This window comes from Hordeum vulgare, chromosome 4H (genome assembly GCF_904849725.1).
Source record: "Hordeum vulgare subsp. vulgare chromosome 4H, MorexV3_pseudomolecules_assembly, whole genome shotgun sequence".
NCBI classification, from domain to species: domain Eukaryota; kingdom Viridiplantae; phylum Streptophyta; class Magnoliopsida; order Poales; family Poaceae; genus Hordeum; species Hordeum vulgare.
In genome coordinates, this window is record NC_058521.1 from 547614791 (window position 1) to 547634301 (window position 19511).

The 19511-nt window shown below is 45.0% G+C and overlaps 1 protein-coding gene across 1 annotated transcript; it reads right to left on the reverse strand.

The window, feature by feature from the left end:
- Positions 1-15741: 15741 nt before the first annotated feature.
- On the reverse strand, positions 15742-18827 carry LOC123449426 (bidirectional sugar transporter SWEET6a-like). Its single transcript, XM_045126649.1, has 3 exons — positions 17838-18827; positions 16334-16453; positions 15742-16234 (listed from the first exon to the last, which is right to left on the reverse strand). Exons 1-3 carry the CDS (start codon positions 18030-18032, stop codon positions 16133-16135), a joined length of 417 nt encoding a protein of 138 aa, XP_044982584.1. The 5' UTR covers positions 18033-18827; the 3' UTR covers positions 15742-16132.
- Positions 18828-19511: the final 684 nt, after the last annotated feature.

Genomic DNA, 19511 nt, shown 5'->3' on the forward strand with positions numbered 1-19511 from the left:
TAGGCCTTGTAGGTTGCAACTCCTTCTAAGATAATAAAACGTAACCACGAGACGAGGGAGATTACGAATATTCCAAGCATATACATCTTAGGCCAGTAAGCTAAGGATAGACGAAATCCAGTAAGACAGCCAGAAGCAAACGAGTTCTCAAGTGGCGAGATAAAGCTTTGTATAGCTGCTGTCTTTTTCATATATACGTATGTAGAAAGGGCTATAGCTGAGGAGTTTTGAATTCGAAGAGCAGGCATATTTAGAATAAGCGAGTAGTTTTATTTCTTACCTCACTACTGTTTCAAGTGCTTTTGCCTTCTTGCGAGTGTGAGTTCCCCCTAGGTAGGGCTATAGACTAAAAGATATCTGTCAATGATAGAGCAGTAGATTTCTTTCTTTTAAGAGTTCTCTTGCTTGTACTATAAGTTAACATCTTCATTACTCGATGGTGAAACCAACTCTGGTGGAGTGTAGCCCCGAGAACATAGCTAGCCCTAAAGCAGCTTACCCTGATTCCCTTAGCGATTTGACTAAAAGCCGAGTTAGCTAAGAATGCAGGAAAGAGAGATGATCTTAAAGAAGATAACCAAGTGGTGTATCGATAGCTTGCTTGGCTCCTTTACCCTTCTGGGTTAGAATGGGTACCTCGCGGTTCTACAGGGATCCATTCCATCATCCATCACTCTCTGGATCCAGGCTCGCCTTCACTCGGTCAAGGGGTAGCCCTTTACCTCGTTCCGGTGTGATGAACCCTTTCATTCCTAGAGCTGGGTATCTCCAATTTTAGTAACCAGCTTGCCATCCTTCTCAACCCACAATTGGAATGAATCCCGATAATCCTTAGTTAGCTGCCCAGAAGGCGATCCAAACAAGAGCTGTATCAGCTCACGGGGATGACCCTGAATCTCTTTCTCTGGTCTGTCGAACCAACCAGCTACCATGTAAACAACTATACCATGACTAGTTGACCCACCCAGTGAGTAACAACTATCGTAGAGAACCTAAAGCATTCATGCTTACCTCTTGGTAAACTTTGACTTTACTTTTATATTACGCATAACCTTCCATCCAGTGGCCTTCCACCAGATCTTTCTACATCCGTGGTTATTAGACAGGATTCACAACTTCTACTTTTAGGCTTGCGTTCATAGACTGAATTCCACTATCTTAGCTCGCTTATGGTGGGAGTGTTCACTCGCTATCCTTGGGTAGGATCTTCTTACCGAGGGTATGACTACAAGAGCACAGCCAGCTGTATTCATGCTCTTCGAAGTACCCCTTTCTTGTCCACAGCTAGACAGCTCGTACTCATTTGCCCAGCAGTGGTCGGGTTCTCCCATTCTGTGAACCTACCTATCTGCTTAACCCTAATGACACCTTCCTTCATATCAGAATGGAACAGTAAACTATATTGTTAGATGCTATGTTTCTAGGATGGAATTCCCTGTACTCAACAGTCAAAATACAAATAGTATCCATGGGATAACCCTGATCGATAGAAGTCACCGCTAAACAAGTTTTGACAAGAGGAATGCTTATTGAATAATAATAATTATTGGCTTTATTTATTGCTACTAGAAAGGTAGATACCGGTGGTAAGCGAATAGGAAATAGACTCTAGTGAGTATCTATTTGAGTAGAGAGGTATGCCATTAAAAGCAATTAAATAATAGAAAATGAAGGAGATACTAGGTAATGTGTATGAAGGGGTAGCCTGTATAGCATGGTCTAGGGTTGTGAGAGACAGAAAGAAGAGATCGGTCATCAAGAAAAGGCATAGGACTAGAAATAAGTCATAGGCAACTCACAGATACGCACGAATAGCTAGTAAAGAACGCGGAGCTCCTATTCTATTCAGGCAACCTTGGCAGCTTTGCAAGCTCTTCGCAACAGGCTCCAGGGATGCAATAATGGTGATGGTGGCACTCCATGGATTCATGAAGAGAAGCTGACAGACCCAGTAATTGATGCTTTCCAAGCTGATGAAGAACGAGGCGTAGGAATGCTATGAAAATTTCCAACCAACGGCTCCAACCGAACATGAAATTTTATCCACGCACTCTTATTCTTATCCAGGTTTTATTCTTATGGTTGGATTCTGACAAAATGACTACTTACAACTCTCAGACCTATTGTTGAATGAATGACAAACCAACTCTCATAACATTATTATGGTTTCGTGTTCAAACTGGAGGACATGGTAGTAAGTAAGGATCGAAATGGTATTTCGGATATATGCAAGAAAACAACTAGTAGAAATGCTAGGGTATATGGAAGGTAGACAAGATATGCCTATTTCAAAGTTACTAGGTAAAGTAATGTAAGGGATAAGTAAAGTAAGAAGAGAAAGATAGTCAAAGTTGACATCTTGAAATTGACTCGCATGGGCCAAGTAAGTGCTTATAAAAGGAGGCTAAAGCATACAACAATAATGAAAACTATAGGCATGTTGGATCATCTATAGTCCTAGAACATGTAGGACCTGGAAAATGAATCCGAGCGAGCGGCAATTCCCTTATATCCTTTGAGTCCGACTAAGCAGCATACAAGTGGTTGTAATTAATATTACTTTCTTCCTGCCAGGCTTACTGGGCACTTCGTACCATCAAAGTTCTGAATAAAAGTGAGGTGTTGGGTAACATCCCGCCCACGCTATCTCCAACAGCAGAGATCTTAAGGGAAAGACTGAGTTGAATATAGAAGTCAAAGTTTCGATTTAGTAAGCATCAGTCAGCTAAGCCTACCTTACTTACCATACTTTATGCATTGGCAAATGTTGTTTAAAATGCTAGACCTGCGTTCTTAGAAATCTTCCCCGGTCTAGGCGGATTCGATCGATTACCTACAAAAGAACTAAGCTGTTGCTAGGCTCGTTAGCTCCAAATCTGAATCTTATACTCCTTCCGTCCAATCTGGCTCGTAAACTTGAACTACAAGTTCTGTAGCTTAGCCGCCTCCCAAACACCTGCAAGAAGTAAGAAGTGGGCTCGCTTGTTTCATTCGATTTAAGTACAGACGACCAGTTACTAGAAAATCAGAATCATCTGCTGGACTCGCTTTGATTCTTAACAATCTTATCTGGCTCGTTTTTCTTAAGTTACCTTACTTACAGACTTACTGACTGGATGTGGAGTTGTGGCATCCAAGACTTGTTTCTAGCAAGCGAGTTACATAAGAAACCGAATCTCTAAGTTCCTATGACTTTCGACTTGTTGAACCGGGTTCGTATTCATATTAATTTGGAGTTTGCTTGGTCCCCTCGAGACAGATTTTCACTACAAATAACCGGATAGAGATATTTCCTTACTTATAGAGCCAGACTGTGCTTTAACACACGACATCCCAGTCAGAGGGGGGAATGGTCAAAAGAAACTCGTTCCATTGAAGATCTTTTACAAAGCACTTTAAAAATGTGCATGATTTGTGCAATGCAAGTCAACTTAGAAAGAGCTCTTCTTTTCCAAAAAAAACACTTCTCTCTCGAAAACAAACCACTTGCTTGGGCGGGCATCACTTTGCCTCTTTAACCATCCCTTTACTTACTTGGTTCCTGATCAGCACAGACACATAGTTAGGGAGCTTTCAATCAGCAAATCGTTGCTGTGCGTGGTGGTCCTCTCATGTCTGGGCTGCCCCTCTCTTCTGTTTTTGCATTTCTGTGCAGTGATTAGTGGAAATAGTGCTATGACATTGATTTTTTGCCAATGAGAAAATGCATAGATAATGAGCTGCGCCCCCTCAAAAAGCAATTAAGTGAGCTCAGGTCCATAAAGAATAGAATAGAAAGATCGCGATAAGAACCTCTGCGAAATGAGAACGTAACTTGTCGCGTGTCCTCGACTAGTAGTGTCTAATTGAAAATGTCTTCTTACGATATGAGTCTGGTACTGTTCCTGTAAAAGTGCCAGTACTAACTGGTAAGTCGGCTCCTGGAAAAGTGAATACTTTAAGGGACTATCGAGTTACAGTGAATACTTGTCTTCTTACGTGTCCGTCTAAGTCTAACTCAGTCAAACTGACCGTAAGCTACTACGTTCTCCCACCAGGTGGAAAGGCCTAGCTCGGCAACCAACTGCGCTGTCAGGTTAAACAATTGGGACCCCCAGATGATTCTATATGCTGACACTAACCTTGCACATTTTGCTCGAAACATTAGTAGTTCCTCGCTTGGTAGGCATATAAGATGATTCGCTGGTTATGAGAAGGCTCGAAGAGGCACCATACTTCCGACTGCTCTAAACCGAACCAATGGTAAGGAACTCGATCCACCAAAGGTAGAGGCATAGGTAGATTGGACCGTATTCGACTTCGCATGGACTCTGGGTAGGCAACTTACTCTCTAGGTATAACCGCGATTATGCAGGTGGTTAGCACATTCCAATTGGTTTGCTCGTATCTTTCGGGGTACTCAAGGTAGCCACTGGTTTCGTCATAGCTGATAGCCGCTTTCCGATTGATTCCTAGTCACCTCAGCCCCCGGGTGAGGATTCCGCCCTTGCTTCTCGCAATGGTCCACCAGATATACCTAAAGACATAACAATATTCTTTAAACTCTTACTATAGAGGCCCTGCCATTGAAACTAGATTCATACTCTAGTATAGTCTAGTACTTTATCAAAGGTGCCTTTCATCTTATCTGTTTTTGCATGACATTTCTTTTATAAAAGAAATCATATCATGACGAAGCGAAGGTTATACGCCTCTGTTGTCGATTGGTAGTAGTCGTAGCGTACCTATTCTTACTTTGAGTTGCCTTCATGCATGAATGAATTGTTCGAGCTCTTTTTATGAAATGCTCGAAATAGCTCAGTTCGAGAGAGGTGGAAAGTGTTGCTGTGTCAAATCGAGATTGTGTGGGTGTCCGCTCATGTTCACGTTCAGCCAACATCCAGCCATAGTGGCCCCTCTCTGATAAGGAAAGTTTTCAAAACGAAAAAAAAATGACAAAGAGCATAAAGGATCTTCTTGATACGTTGGATATCAACAAAATAAGTGATCCTTCGGGAGGGAGTGCGAGTAGCGGCAAGCATGAATCTTCTTATTATTCTTGCAATTCTAGTCTGCACTCTCATAATCCTTCTTCTTCTGAGGGATTAATTTCTTTGGGGAGTGGTAGTTCCTCGTCCTCCGTGAACCAACCATCGCCGTTGGAATCCTTTTCCGTGAACCAACCATCGCCGTTGACAGAGGAGATCTCAGGCGAAGGAGGTTTCGAGTCCATCAGTTCTCCTTTCAATTTGGGGGACAACCCGGCTAATCCAATTTTAATAAGGCTAGCGATCCATAATTTTTTTTACGATTTAATAAATAGCACTCAGCGAGGTCGAGATATTGATATTATGGCGGCAACCGATCGTATATGTAGGGATAATGATAAGAATATCACAGCTCTAGAAGAGCAGTATGAGGATTTAGTCAAAAATGGCGCTGAAAGTAAAGCTTTCAAGTGTGGAGTAGGCGACCTAGCTAATTTCGCCGCGGAGAGTCCTTTGGAATTGTTCCAATTTGCCATTCCTCTCGCTCTCGCTCTCGGTCTGTTCCTATTTCTAGTTTTTATTTTTCTTGCGCTGCGGAAAGTATGGAAAAACAGGTCTGAGAATGTGACAAAAAGCAGTGCCGTAGTGTTTGTTAAGAACTACGTCTAAAACTCTGATCTCTCTTGTATGAAGGGAGTACGTAGGCAACCAACCGCGGTTGGTTCGAGTTCAGCTTTCTTTCTTTACTTTGCCTTTTGGTCGCCGGTGCGATGGACACCGTGCTGCCTTGTGGGATCCGTCATACTGTTTTCCTTGGGATCATCGCCGCTTGTCTTTGGGGGTGGGATTTTGGAATTGGAAATTGGAATTGGAAGGTTTGACAGCGCGGCAAATAAGTAAATCTCTTCGACATAGCTGAAGAGAAATCGAGATTGTGTGTTTGGAGAGGTGTAGATTGTAGATTCCAGCCGAGAAGACCAGGAAAAGATAAGGATAAAGAATGTCATATATCTCAGGAGCTAGATCACTTCCCGATGAACAAGTCAGAATTGCCTCAACAAAAATGGATGGAATTGGACCGAAAAAAGCCATTCAGCTTCGTTATCGATTAGGTATCAGTGGGAACATCAAGATGAATGAGTTAACTAAGTATCAGATCGACCAAATTGAACAAATGATAGCTCAAGATCATGTTGTTCATTGGGAATTGAAGAGGGGAGAACGAGCAGACATCGAACGATTAATTTCTATTTCTCGTTATCGTGGAATTCGTCATCAAGATGGATCGCCCTTACGCGGTCAACGAACTCATACTAATGCAAGGACTGCTCGCAAGCAAATTCGGAAATGAAAGAAGGCTACCGAAAGAACAAGCAACGGATTTCGCGCTCATCCCTTGCTAAAGCGCATACGTTTTCTTGCTCCTTGGTACTTGTCTGATCAATCACACTGTTCATTAGTTCACTTGATTTTTCGTTCGATGTCTTGAACCGCTTACTAATCACGTATACGTATAGTAGGCCCCCTTCGCCACTCCACGTCTAGCCCGTCTTGGTCTCGCTCACTTCGCCCGCCTATCGTATCGGCTCGGCTTCGTCCGTCAAGCGACAGCTTCTGCCTCTGACGGCTTCACTATCGCTCATGACTGGTAGTAGTTGTCTCTATGTAGTAGTCGGCCTTTGTTAAGCTTCGCCAGAAGCGACTAGTCGCTTCCCGAATGCCTCTTTCTTGTACTAATTAATGTGTATGGTCTAGTCTTTCCAATGCCTCCTTCCTTGCCGCCAACGCACGCTAGATGGAGAGTAAGCAAGCTACCTTGCTTGCATTGCATTCGTTAAACGGTAGCTTCCGCGCCCTTCCTGCCTGCTTCAATTGATGTGAATGATCGTGTCTTCGACATCAATTTCAGTCTGATTAGATATGTCATTGAAACAAATCTGTTTTGTCTCTGTTTTCTTTTCGGATGATGAGGATGAGCCAGCAGATCCTAACATAATTTTGGAGGAGCCGGACGACGAAGCCTCAAAATCAGATAAAGATGTCTCCGACGCGACCGGACTTCCACTAGATTTTTATAGGGGTCCGGAGGGAAAAGATATGCTGTTTTCTATCAGTCCCAAGCGGATACTCCCCAGCTTCCACGGTTCGCTTACCGAGGAAGAGATGCGGGAGGACCCAGGGCCAGAGCAAGTTGGGTTGGGGTATAGAGCCGTAAGCGCGGTGGGGGTGACAGAGGATGTGCTCGTACGGTTCATAGTTGGGTATGATATTCTCGTGGATTGTTGGGAACGTCCTCTATATTCGAAATATGCCTTTCTAGGAGCATTACGATCTGCAGCTCAAATGGTCCCTTATGAAGTCTCTATTGGTCTTATTCTTATTGTGCGCCTTGTGAGCACGTTTGGATCCGCGAAGGCAATCGCTCGGATCTTCCCCTAACCCAACCCGGGAACGGACCGGAGGGAACCGCAGCATGAGGAATGTCCGCGTCTCGTCGCAAGGCTCATTTTGAGTTTTGGGTCATAGGGCGGGCAGTGCAGTCCGGGGCACAAGGGTCCTGGTACTACCCAGGTGCGAAGAACCCCGGAGGCGACTGCAATGAGCAAAAATGTAACTCACCGGCCTAAACGACGAGCAAACACTCGAACGTGAGAGCAAGGGATCACCCAACGAATGGACGAGCTCCAAGGAGGGAGGAGAGAGGGAGGCAAGAACCATGCTTTCAGAGAAGTGGCGGTCCGAATCCACTCTGACAAAATAAAATAACAGACTAAGCCGTGCCGTAAGGGGGGCATTCTCCACACGGGACGGGGCCAAGGCCTTCATGTATGGGTGACAGATCGTCCATAGGAGTACTCCGGGATATACACCAGGGCAACTAATGTCGAGCATACGATGATGCCGCCCGTTTTCATTTCGTGAAAGTCCCCGGCAGAGGAAAGGGCTGTAGGTGATGGCGCGTTCTGCTTCTTAGGGCGATGAAATCGTTCCTATGGGATCGTGCGTGGCAGCTGGTATAGATGATGATGAAAGGCGGGCCGCTTGAACCGGGACCTATTCTCATAATAGGCAGCAAGCAAAGCTAAATAGGAAAGGGGGCGACTGATGACTGCCTTTTTCGTCAGAAATCCAAAAGGGTGGAATGTGGAGCTAATATGGCTGGCTACAAGTATAGCCAAAGAAAGATGAGACGAGACGGACTGTCAGAGGACGCAGCGGGACTACCAGGGGAAAGCCCGCCCCCGCTAGCTAACATAGATATCTATTCTCGGTGCGCATATTCGAGATTTAGAATCTCTTTCCGACCAGGCCAGGCCGAATCGGGCCACCACTTGGGATGGGAATGGCTCAGCCCACATGCATCATTTGATGAAAGCACTCCAGTCCAGTCACCTCCGATCAGTGGCTTGTCAACCACCGGACCGTAGCTCCTCACCAAATGCCCCTGCGTTGGGGCAACACAGCACATGACTAGTTCGCTCAAGGACCACACCCTCTCGAGAGCAGGATGCCGGCCGAGATGGAGCGCCAACCTAGACTTTCCTTGGGCTTGCCTTGCCCCAACATCTAAATAAAGGGCGGGCGCCGAAAAGGAAGCAGTGACGCCTTTTCGACGAAAGCTTAGCTTGGTAGGCGCAGCTTACTCACCCTCTCCCTTAGACAATGCAATGCTCTGAACACGAAAGTTTGCAGTTCAGCCCTCTTCTCCCATGCAGAGTCGCAGGCAGCGCCTCGGATAAAAGCACGGACGAGCCACATGCAGGGAAACTTGCACGTGTGGTTCTGGCCGGGGACCCCGGTATACTGTACTAATATGTGTAGGTCCCTGTAATTCGAGTGAGATTGTCATGGCGCAAAAGCAGATATGGTCCGGTATTCCCTTGTTCCCCGTATTGGTTATGTTCCTTATTCCTCGTCTAGCAGAAACTAATCGAGCTCCGTCTAATCTCCCAGAAGCGGAAGCTGAATTAGTTGCAGGCTATAATGTAGAATATGCGCGGGATGCGATCCTTAATAGTTCACTGTTGGCGGAAGCCAATGTCTCGGGGACTCATTCTGACTTAAACAAGGGGTGGGTCTTTACCAACTTCCAAATCCAAGATTTAGGGGAAAAAAAGAGGGGCAGGGCACTCTTCATTCTTCATTCGAAACTCATGAATGTCGGGTCGGAGTTTTTTGCCTTGTTATCAAAAAGGGGAGTTGGGTAAAGCAAACTCCCTCCTTGGACGAGCACGGGGCTTAGTCAAGTAGAACCGGGTTGCGCTGCTTGATGCTCCGATCGAAAACAAATCAGTGGGGCCATGCCGGTACGACAGAATATGCGTTAGAAAGGTCAATCCCTCCCCCCTTTTTGATTTTTTTAATGAAAAACCGGGCCGAACTTCTAAAAAGCAGCCCACCCGCTTCCATAGAACAATATCGCGGCAACGTAGACCTAAGTGGATTTATTGGATCCTGGGGAACCATCACAAGTACGGCCGGCCTATAGAACGAGAATGCCGTGTCGTCCAGCGGAGCTTAGAAGAAGGTGACTCGGAGCCTAAGGAAGGTGACTCGCGCAGACAGCTAACTCCTTTTCAATAGAAAGGAATAGCCAAACCTACCCAGCTGGCTGGTCAACCTCAGTGATCTTATCGGCCGGCAAAGCGGAGACGGACGACCACGGTCCCGACCTTACCAGCACCGTAGGTTTACTAATCAATGAAGCCCCTCAACCTACTATCTTTTCTTACAAACTCAACCAAGCCTAACCAAACCCCATGCTCACGACATGTTCTTGATATTGATTGAGTTGGAGGGAGTCAGAGACTACCACGGAATCCTTCCATAGTCACCCCGGTGACCTTCGTCACCAAAGCGTCACGACAGTTTCCAAGACCCCTCATATAATCTCCAGTGGGGATCAGTCGGAGCACGTAGGAATGCCGACCACTACATAAGCCACGTCTGGCTGAGGCGAGCAGCAAGCGGGGGAGAGTATTTTGAAGTACAAGAACGTTGGGGTGGGACGCTAGTACTTAAACTAGGGTTGCTTCTTAGCGCTAATCTTGCGTTTTTCAGCAGTTAGTTGTAGCGCGCCTTCCCTCCTTCTCTCATTTCGGAAAGATTTGGCAGTATTTTCTTATGATGACCTGGTCAAGAGAGTACGAAACATCGGTGTAAAAGATTGAGTGGGATGGTTATAGTAAGGGGCGAACCAAGTGCTTGCGCGAAGAAGCGAATCAATCAGAATGGAGACAAGGAAAGGAGGAGAGGCGAAACTCAACAAAAAAGGAAAAGGGAACTCGACCGACTATCATGAGCGAAGCGAGGGAATTCCTTCTGATTGGATCCCTTAGGAGAGAGACAGAAGGTATTATGAAATAGAATCAGATCTTTGACGATCCAGTATTAGCTAGCAAGTGTATGGACTCAGACTTTGATGACTCCCTAGTGGCCAGGGAAGCGTTAGCTTCACCCTTTGAACGTCTCATTTACTCTCTCTAGCTCTCGGCTTTACGTATAGGAATTTCAGGTACATTGGTCGATGAAAGTGAACATCTATCTTATCTTATCTTACGCCACTTACTCTAGTTTTACTTTGTGGAAGACGTCCGATTGAATGATCTCCAGTGCGTTCTATTACCATGTGTACCCAGGCCTGCTTCCTTCTTTTTTACCAGCCTCTCTGCTTCTGTCAGTATAGAGGAAAGTCTTCAATCCCTTGAGAGAAATCAAAAAATGGCCAATAAAAGATACCTAGCATGACACATCAGCTACGCCATCTGAGCCTGTCCACTTGCTAGTCAGGAAAAATAACCGCTCCGTTCCGTGGGCTTCTTTCGCTGCTCTCTTCACGCTCGCTTTACGAGTGCAACCAAGTTCAATAAACTGTTCATGCTAATTCATAGACTATGCTGGTTTCTATCTAAGAGTCCTGTGAGACGCTTCCTTCTCATACACATCTGAAGCAACGTTTGATCATCCGCATTAGAGAGTTTTGCAGGTCCTTGAGAGAACGTTATCCAGTCAGTTATGACTTGACCATGGTCTGAGGTGAAATTGGTCCTGGTCCATAAAACGAAAGGTGCTGGGCAAGCGCAGAGAAGTCGTCTGAAGGGGAGTTCCATAGGAATGTTCAACTTTGATCAACCTTGGTTTGGTCCCATGCCTAAAAAAGAAATAAGGTCCAAAACAAAATAGGGGTGATATAACCCACTGCTCGCCTAAGAATGTACTGACGTAATCCCTACTATGGCTTCCCGAAGGATCCAGCTGCTAAGAGGGTCCGAGCCATAACGGATTGATGTGACCGTAGCGGCGACTGGAATCGATCTGAATGAGGCAGTTATGGGACTTTTCTTATATAACAATATATATGGAGGAAGGATTCAAAAAAGGTGGGGGTCAAGGTGTATAATACGAGCTCCACTTTCAGGCAATGAGCTAGCTTAACCCTGATTGCTTAAGGTTTAATACAGTCATGTTGGATCTGCTACTAAGAAAGGAAGAGAAAGACTGATTGCGACAGCTCAACCGGATGAGACATCTCTTATTTACAGAACTGTGCCAACGTGTGCCTACATTGTTTGATTTACCAGTTCCGGGTATTGGATTTTGGAATAGAAAGAATGAAACTAGTACCAGCTTATCGCCAACCGTGCTTTCTACCAACTCCGCCAACCCCAGACGGGAATATTGATTGCGATTTAGCCGCACCTGAGCCCGCATCTGCTGCCTCTACTCCGCCTACTTCTTGTGCCGACTTCGCCAGCCTCGCAGGGTACCGATTTCCTCCTGCTTGGTGTGCGTGCCATTGACTCCTTTAATGGGTCGAAACCTACTTAGTTCTCATTTTTATTTCGTCTATACAAGAAAAGAAGGATTTGTGTTTAGCAAGACAGAGAATTGAATAAGTAAAAATAAAGTAGTGTGTACCCTTTACCGAAAAGCAAATATGACAGATAGGGTACGACATATTGCTTATTCCTGATTGATCTAGTTGACGACAGTTGCCTTGTTGGACCGATTGTGGATTGGAATAGAAGTTTCTTATATACAGATATTCGTGTTTACTGATTTCGCATACTGGGAATGGAACTTGATGTAACCCATTGGAAACTCTCTTTGAGACTCATTATCTGTTATATACGACAGGCTAATTAAGTCCTTAAATTTAAGAAAGGAGTCTTTCCTTACTTCCTTACACAAAACTGTTATGTTGTTATGCTGCTCATGCAATCAAAACTTAGAATAGAAGAAAAAGAGTTCCCTCGGGACCCATCCTCTTCTCCTTCGCTTGTGTGACTATCATGAGAAGAATTCCATTCCAAGAAGTCAAATAACAAGAAAAAGAAACGAGGTCAAGATCCGTTGTTACCAGTACCGACGAAATGGAGAAAGTGTCCTCCGGGAACGCAATCTACTACATTAGTTGGTGTAGCCAAAGAAGAGGATATCCCCTTTTTTGACCCATTGGTCTTCAGACCAGACCCATACCATAGCTACAAACACTTTTGAGTCGGAGGAGACTGGCCAGATCGCCTTCTTGAGGCTCTCTGGGCTTATCGGACGTCAATCTGTATAGCCACTGGTCCCCTTCTCCTTAGTCGTTGGCATGGACGCCATTCTTCCCAGTGAACTCGACGATTCCTTCCCTGCGCGTTCTGCTCGACGATGATATGACTGATAATCAGAAGCGAGAGGCTCTCGAAACTTGACCTCCTCGATTCGATCGATGGGAGAAAAAAAAGGTTACGAGCGGCAGAGCACGCACAAGTCTATCAACGTCAACTCAGCCGCGCTTTGGACCGATCCTACGAATAAGAGGCATTAACAAAGCATTTATGAGACACCATACTTTCAATAGGCAAGGGCCAGCTCGAAGATCAACGGGATCTTCCTCCAAGCTAAGTTTCTACCCCCGAGGGAACCGGCCACGATGCGTGGGGGTATCGGTGCTGATAAACTCGTCTCCGCTCATCTTACCTGGAAATGGAAATAAATTCTGGTAGATTACCTACCTCATCTGAGATGAAGGAATTTCCTACTGAAGATTCATATGCCTATTTGGCTGTTGATGTGGAGGAATTGGTACTAGCCTACTCGATATGTTTCTTGCCTGGTTCGCTATAGGAAGTGCTTTCAGCAAATGAGGAGGGGAATATTCATAGGTATGAATCTTCCGTCAATGGTTAAGGTTGAAGTGAAGGCAAACCTTCTTTGAATTTTGATCCCTAATTATTTAGCTCTGGTATTGAGAAAGAAACCATTCATACGGCCAGGTCACAGGAATGCTTCTTCGGCTTACAATTCCGAGTCAACAACCGTAACTCGAGCACTTAGCCCTAGCTCTTGCTCTTTCCTTCCTTGCAACGGGCTGCCTGTGTGCCTACTAATATTTACTTACCTCAATGGTGCGCTAACTTTAGAACGAGGATTTGCCAAATTCGTATTAGGGGGGGCTATGCAGCAATTCGACCACTGTTACTGTACTAGATATCTCAGGCTTATCCTAAAGAAATTATGGCTTCGCTTCTCTTCTTCCTGGTGATGGATATAGTCTCGATGGCTTTGCCCAAGTATGGCATAAAAGTAAAATAGGATATCCTTCAAAAGGGAATTTCATGTGTGAGCACCTTGCCTCTTTTAGGGAAGGCTATTTACCAAGTGAGTCTGTGCAGCATGCTACGAAACATAAGAATCATTTGGAATCCCATTTGCACCCGGATTCAGCTTCTTTCGAACTAGCAAATGCACTTTCAGAGCCAACAACGGATCGGCTTGGCCCATTCCCCATCTGGGGAAGAAAGAGTACCTAGATCTGCATCTACTAAGTATGCCCTGAAATTCATGTTATGATCCGGTCTTTCCCAAAGCTAGGGCTTCTTTTCCCATCCCTATCCTCCGCGTCAACCTGTACCGGACCCAGAGTCAAAACTAAAAAGAGAATCAAGTCTCGAAAACTCTTAATTAATAAATATTCATGCGCCTACTTTGCTTATCCTTCTCTGCCCCATTATAGATAGTTGGGTAGAGCGAGGGATATCGGGGAAGGAAGAAAAACCTCCACTTGTTTTACGGATTCACATACTGGTTGGTATGTTCATCAAGTTCTCGATTACTACTTACGGTGCCCACTGACTCCCTTTAATGGTACGCAGTCCCTGCCAATTTCTCGAAAGAAAGTGCTATCCACTGAGGGGCAAGCGGAGGAAGTGCAGAAATCGCGTATCCGTCTTATCCTCGATGGAGTACAGTGGCTATAGAAAGAAAGGAAGAGTTCGATTGCTTGGAGAAGGTATTCTTCTTGGTCGACGGGACCTCCCCTCTTCTTACCCAGAAAAGGAAACGAGTCACTTCTTGCGGAATGATAGATCCGTTTGTCTTGCTCTACCTAAGCAGGATTGAGTACGATGATGCTCCCTACCTATGTGTACCTCATACTTTTCGGGCTAGAAATGCCATATAGTTAATGGAACTATCCATTTTGGTCGATCTTGATTAGTAGATTGCCAACTTCTTCTTCTTCTGATAGGAATCTTCCCTTTATTAGGTGGCTATAGCATAACGAAACAAGTAAAGTAGGTTATTCTTTACTAAGTTGGTTCCTCGGCTCGATTGGTAATGCAGAAATCACCTGGGCTTGCAAGCTATGTGATGTGACATACCTGGCTCAGCTCAATCCTACGACGAATACCTTCTGCGGCTACGACGAATACCTTCCTTTCCTTAGCGGAACAAACACTCCTATCTCCTGCTAAAGCTGGATGCGCGCCGGCACACGGGCCAAAGAGGACTAAGGAGAAGGGATGCCATACTAATAGACTGGGCAAGCAAAGCAAGGCAAGCGTTGATGACTCTCGATTGAAAGGTTAAGAGAAGGATGTGCATGGCACGTGGAGCTAGCGACTTCGCGTATTACTTATTGATCGAAAGTAGGGCTTACAGCAACCAATGAATACATACCGGGAAGGGCTGAGAGCTACCTACTCCTTACAGGGCTGCGTTTACCCATTCCTTGCCTAGAAGAAAAAGAATAACCATCTTCCCTCTTCTCCTCCCTTCACACTCGACTAGAGGGCGGGATTCTTTCATCCAATTGATGGCACTTTACTGAGACTGGAAAAACGGGTAAGAAACCCCGTAAAATCGATTCAACTTGACTGTCATAATTAAGAAAGTGAAGAGATAGGGGTCACGGATTCCATACGCCCGCTAGACCCATTCTTAAAGCAATGCGTAAGGCTTTCGGCTTTCACCGTAGGTTAGGTTCCTCATCTCTCTCAGATGTAGTAGTTCCAGTTGCTTTGGTTGTCTCAATTCATTCGATTGTGATAAGGCAAGAAAGCTAATAGTTGAACAGGTGGTGAAGTCACCAGTACGGTAATGATGCTCGGCATGTGGAAGTTCTCGTTTCTCAACGTGCCATTTGGTTCTAACGAATTGAACTACAAACGGGCTTTCCTTTATCCTCCTTGTACGCCAACCTACTGACAAAACAGGATTTCTAGCTGCCTCCTCCGGTGAAAACGAACCAGTAAACATATTATTAGACCTAGGAAAATCAGAACTCGTCGAACAGAAGAACCGAGTACTATAGAATCTGAAACACACATATGCGAGCTATTAAACATACCATTCCTATTTCTAAATAACAACATATTACCGCAGCGCTAAGAAAAGGGTTTGAAAGCTCTAAGTGGTACGATAAGCGGAATGAATCAAACGAAGTGCATCATGAGGGTTGGGGATTTAGCATACGCTCTACTATCAATTATAAGTTCACCTATGCCCCAAGAAAGAGGTGCAGAGGTGGAATTCAATAGATTTAAGCAACTTCAGTATGCGGGTAGCGATGCTTTTTGGAATCCAAGAGAACTTTGAATCGGAGGAACGACCAACACAGCTGGCATGGCTTTGTTGAATCAGGATTTGATGACAGGAACGTTGTTGAAATAACTTCTTTACCCCCCGTAAAATCCTTTATGCCTGATTTCAGTACTAACAATAAATGGCTAAAAACATCCTATTTTTTATGGTAAAATATGGAAAATCATATGGGAAACGAATAACGAATAGAAGTAGCCTAGCCTTTTCTTTCAGTCTCGGTCTCTAGATTCCCTTGTTCTTACTGTAGCTAGCACTTGTTATTGCAGTCAAGGAGCCAGGAAGCGGGCGGGCCTTCAATCACATTTTAGCTTGACGTTCTTCTCCTTCTTGGGGGTCGACTTGTAGTAGCAGGCGTACAGGACGAGGCCGAACAGCGCACCGAGGCCATTGGGGATCTGCAGTGCACGAACGAAGACAAGAGCCGACACGGTTAGAGAGACACTCTCAAGTTATATGAGATTTGGTTGGAACCTGAAGATGGAGATATTACTGACCGTGACGTAGAGGTCGAATTTGATGAGAGCGTAGGACGTCCAGCAGACGCCGTTGAGGAAGCTCACCAGCGACAGGAAGAAGGGCATGTACTCGACGCTCTTGGTCTTGATCACTTTACCCTGCACGCAACCCACAATACACATTAATTCCTCCCCGCAAAAATATATATTCATTAATTCCAAGCACAGGATGCAACAGCTCGAGCGTTCAAAAAATATATATATATATATATTACACAGACATAGGTAATTAACAAGATTGATTCTATGTTCTATGTAAAATGTAAATAAATTCCACAGGTAATATTGGTGAACTCTACACCTGGACCACATGACCCATGAGAAGAAACCGACATACAGGATCCCTTTTCCGTTTCAACGTGATCATCTCACAGAGTTGGCAAGGGAATATCACAAAAAGCACAGACTGGTACAGGGACACATGTACTATCTCCATCCAAGAACACATGATTCGAAATCTGGCACACCTGAAACTTGCATCCCCTAGGTGAACACATATGTTTATGATGAAGCTGAACATGGCAGATTTCATTAGATGAAATATTCCTCCCATTCCAGACCCGTCACTCAACAGCCAACGAGTTTGGCGAGAACAACAGAACAAGTTTGGTTGGCTAATCAATTGTACAACAGAACTGCCTGTATTGAATGCAACTGCAAGTAACCAAGGATACCGCATCGATAATCAGAGGACACGTAGGGGCTACGGTATCTTTTTAGGTAGAAACGAACAATAGGCCTTTTGACGGAACATAGAGCAACATGTTCTTGGGATGTGCCACACGAACACCATGACAGTTTAGCCCAAAAGGTAGCACGTTGGTTTTTACTGGTAAAAAGGGGGAAAGAAGAGATTTGACATGATGGTTAAAACAGGACCATTGATGCATCTTTTAGAGATGGATTTGGTTCCAAAATTGGCTTCCGCATCCATGCTTCCAGAACAAACAGCAACTAAGGTATGCTAATAGTGGTACATAATGAATGCCTCAACTATAACCTAATGAGTCACTTGCCCTGAGTAAGCTGCAAGATCCTTCACAGATCACTGTGTCTAGATCATGCAACAGATTTGAAAGATGATGGCAACCCATCATTAATCAGTAATCAGAAAAGAACCTGGAGACTGGAGAAGATGAATATGGCTAATCTGTTTTTAAATAGAAGTTCCAGAAGAATTAATATCGGCTTTTTTAATCTTAAACAGTAGAACCCCTGAATCACCAATCCATTCTGAACTGCAAAGGCAACGTGTCACTGACAGCTGGGTCCAAAAAATCCTTGACTGACCCAGCAGTAAGTGACCATGCACGACAACTTAACCTATGAAACCCTCATCCACACAACACCAACAACATCACCGCCGCCACCAACCGAAGGGGAACGCACGCCTATTCCCCAACAATATCACTAACATCTACCAATATAGATCTAAAAAGACATCTATGCACGTGGATCAAGAGCGGGATCGATGGGTACGTACCATGATGGTGAGCGGGGAGGCGTACATTGCCGAGCCGAATATGACGCAGAGGATGCCGTAGAACACCCAGAGCATGCAGTTGAGCAGCGTCGCTAGGTACGGGTCCGACTTGAACTCCTCCACGTCCTTGTTCTTGATGATCCGCCAGAACGTCGGCCTGCACATGTACAAGCAAAAAAGCAAGCGCCCCCTCATCAGAATCAAACCCTAATTACCAACCACCTTCCATAGAGAGTAGACTAGACAAGCGGACGAGGGGGATGGCGGCGGCGGCTTACACAAGGGAGAGGAAGAGGCCGAAGGAGATGACATTGCCGACGACGTTGCGGGCCGCGTCCGGGGAAATCATCTTGCTTTGCTCGCCGCGGGCGGGTGGGGACTTGGGATTGGTTTGGATTGGACGGCGCATGCGGCGAAAGGGAGGGAGAGAGAGAGCCAAAGCAATTGAGATTTGGGAGTCGGTTGAGGTCGAGGGATTAGCTTATATAGATAGACGCGGCGGGGGCGTGGTGTTTATCCGGTCTCGTGTTAGATCCTATGATTTGGTTAGTTAGCCTACGAGAACAAGTCACAAGTTTTGAGTTTTACTATGCATCCAGTTCGTTGCTATCTCTATCTTTATCTACATGGATATTAACACGCACTATTCTTGAGAGTCAAGACACCGTTTTGCTTTAAAGAGCAAAAGAAATCCTAGATAATTACTAATGCACCGTTGAGTACACAGATTCTTTTCCTGTTCGTACTGGAGTATAGTAAGGAAAAACTGCTTGACCGAATCAAGGTCAAGATAACTAGTGTGATTCCTACACTGGGAGAATCGTGGATATGTAGGGAATAGAGAAATTCCACCCGCCTAAGTAAAGAACTGTTACAAATAAAGAGGAAACTAATAAGGATAAGTAAGAAACAAGAAAAAAGAAACCATATTTGATACCGGAATATTCGGTTTGATAACCTGCAACTAATTCTCCCTCTGGGTAATCTTTCACATTCGGCCAAAGAAGAAATTCTAAAAACTAGAAAGCCTATAGGCTGACGCCAAAGATTCCATAAAAAACCATATTTTGGCTGTGCTTCAACTATATCAACTGTACTTGAACTGTTAGATAATCATAGTCGATAATAACATCACAGCTCCCACCGCTATTGCAAAACCGTACATGAAACCTTAGCTTCATACGGCTCCTCTATGATCAGAAAAAAAAGGACTGTTTCGGTATTATCCCCCTGGTTTATCAGTTGCAGGTGAATCCTGTGAAACATCTCTCTCGAGGCTAGTAACAACACTTGGAAATGAAAAATGAGCTTAGCGGCTGTACCGGGTCAGGACCATAAACACCACGAGCCGGTTAAGCAACAGAAGCTGTGGGCGAAAGCACACTCGTCATTCTCAGACCTGCGGTCGAGGTACGTGCGAACAAGTTCCCATTCTCTATGTTTCATGGCCTATCAATGAAAGTCGGTATCAGGCTGGCTCGCTTGGCGGGTCGTCTCCTTATATACCTAAATCCTCGTTTCACTCATCTGTAAAGGTCTACCCTTCGAAAGGTAGGTTGAGTTCCCCCGTATGTAGCCAGCCACACTCTACTCGCAGGTCAAATATTGGCGTAGACAACAGAGAATGTGCTAGGTAGGAAACCGAAGGAACTCTTACTATACGAGAATTTTCAA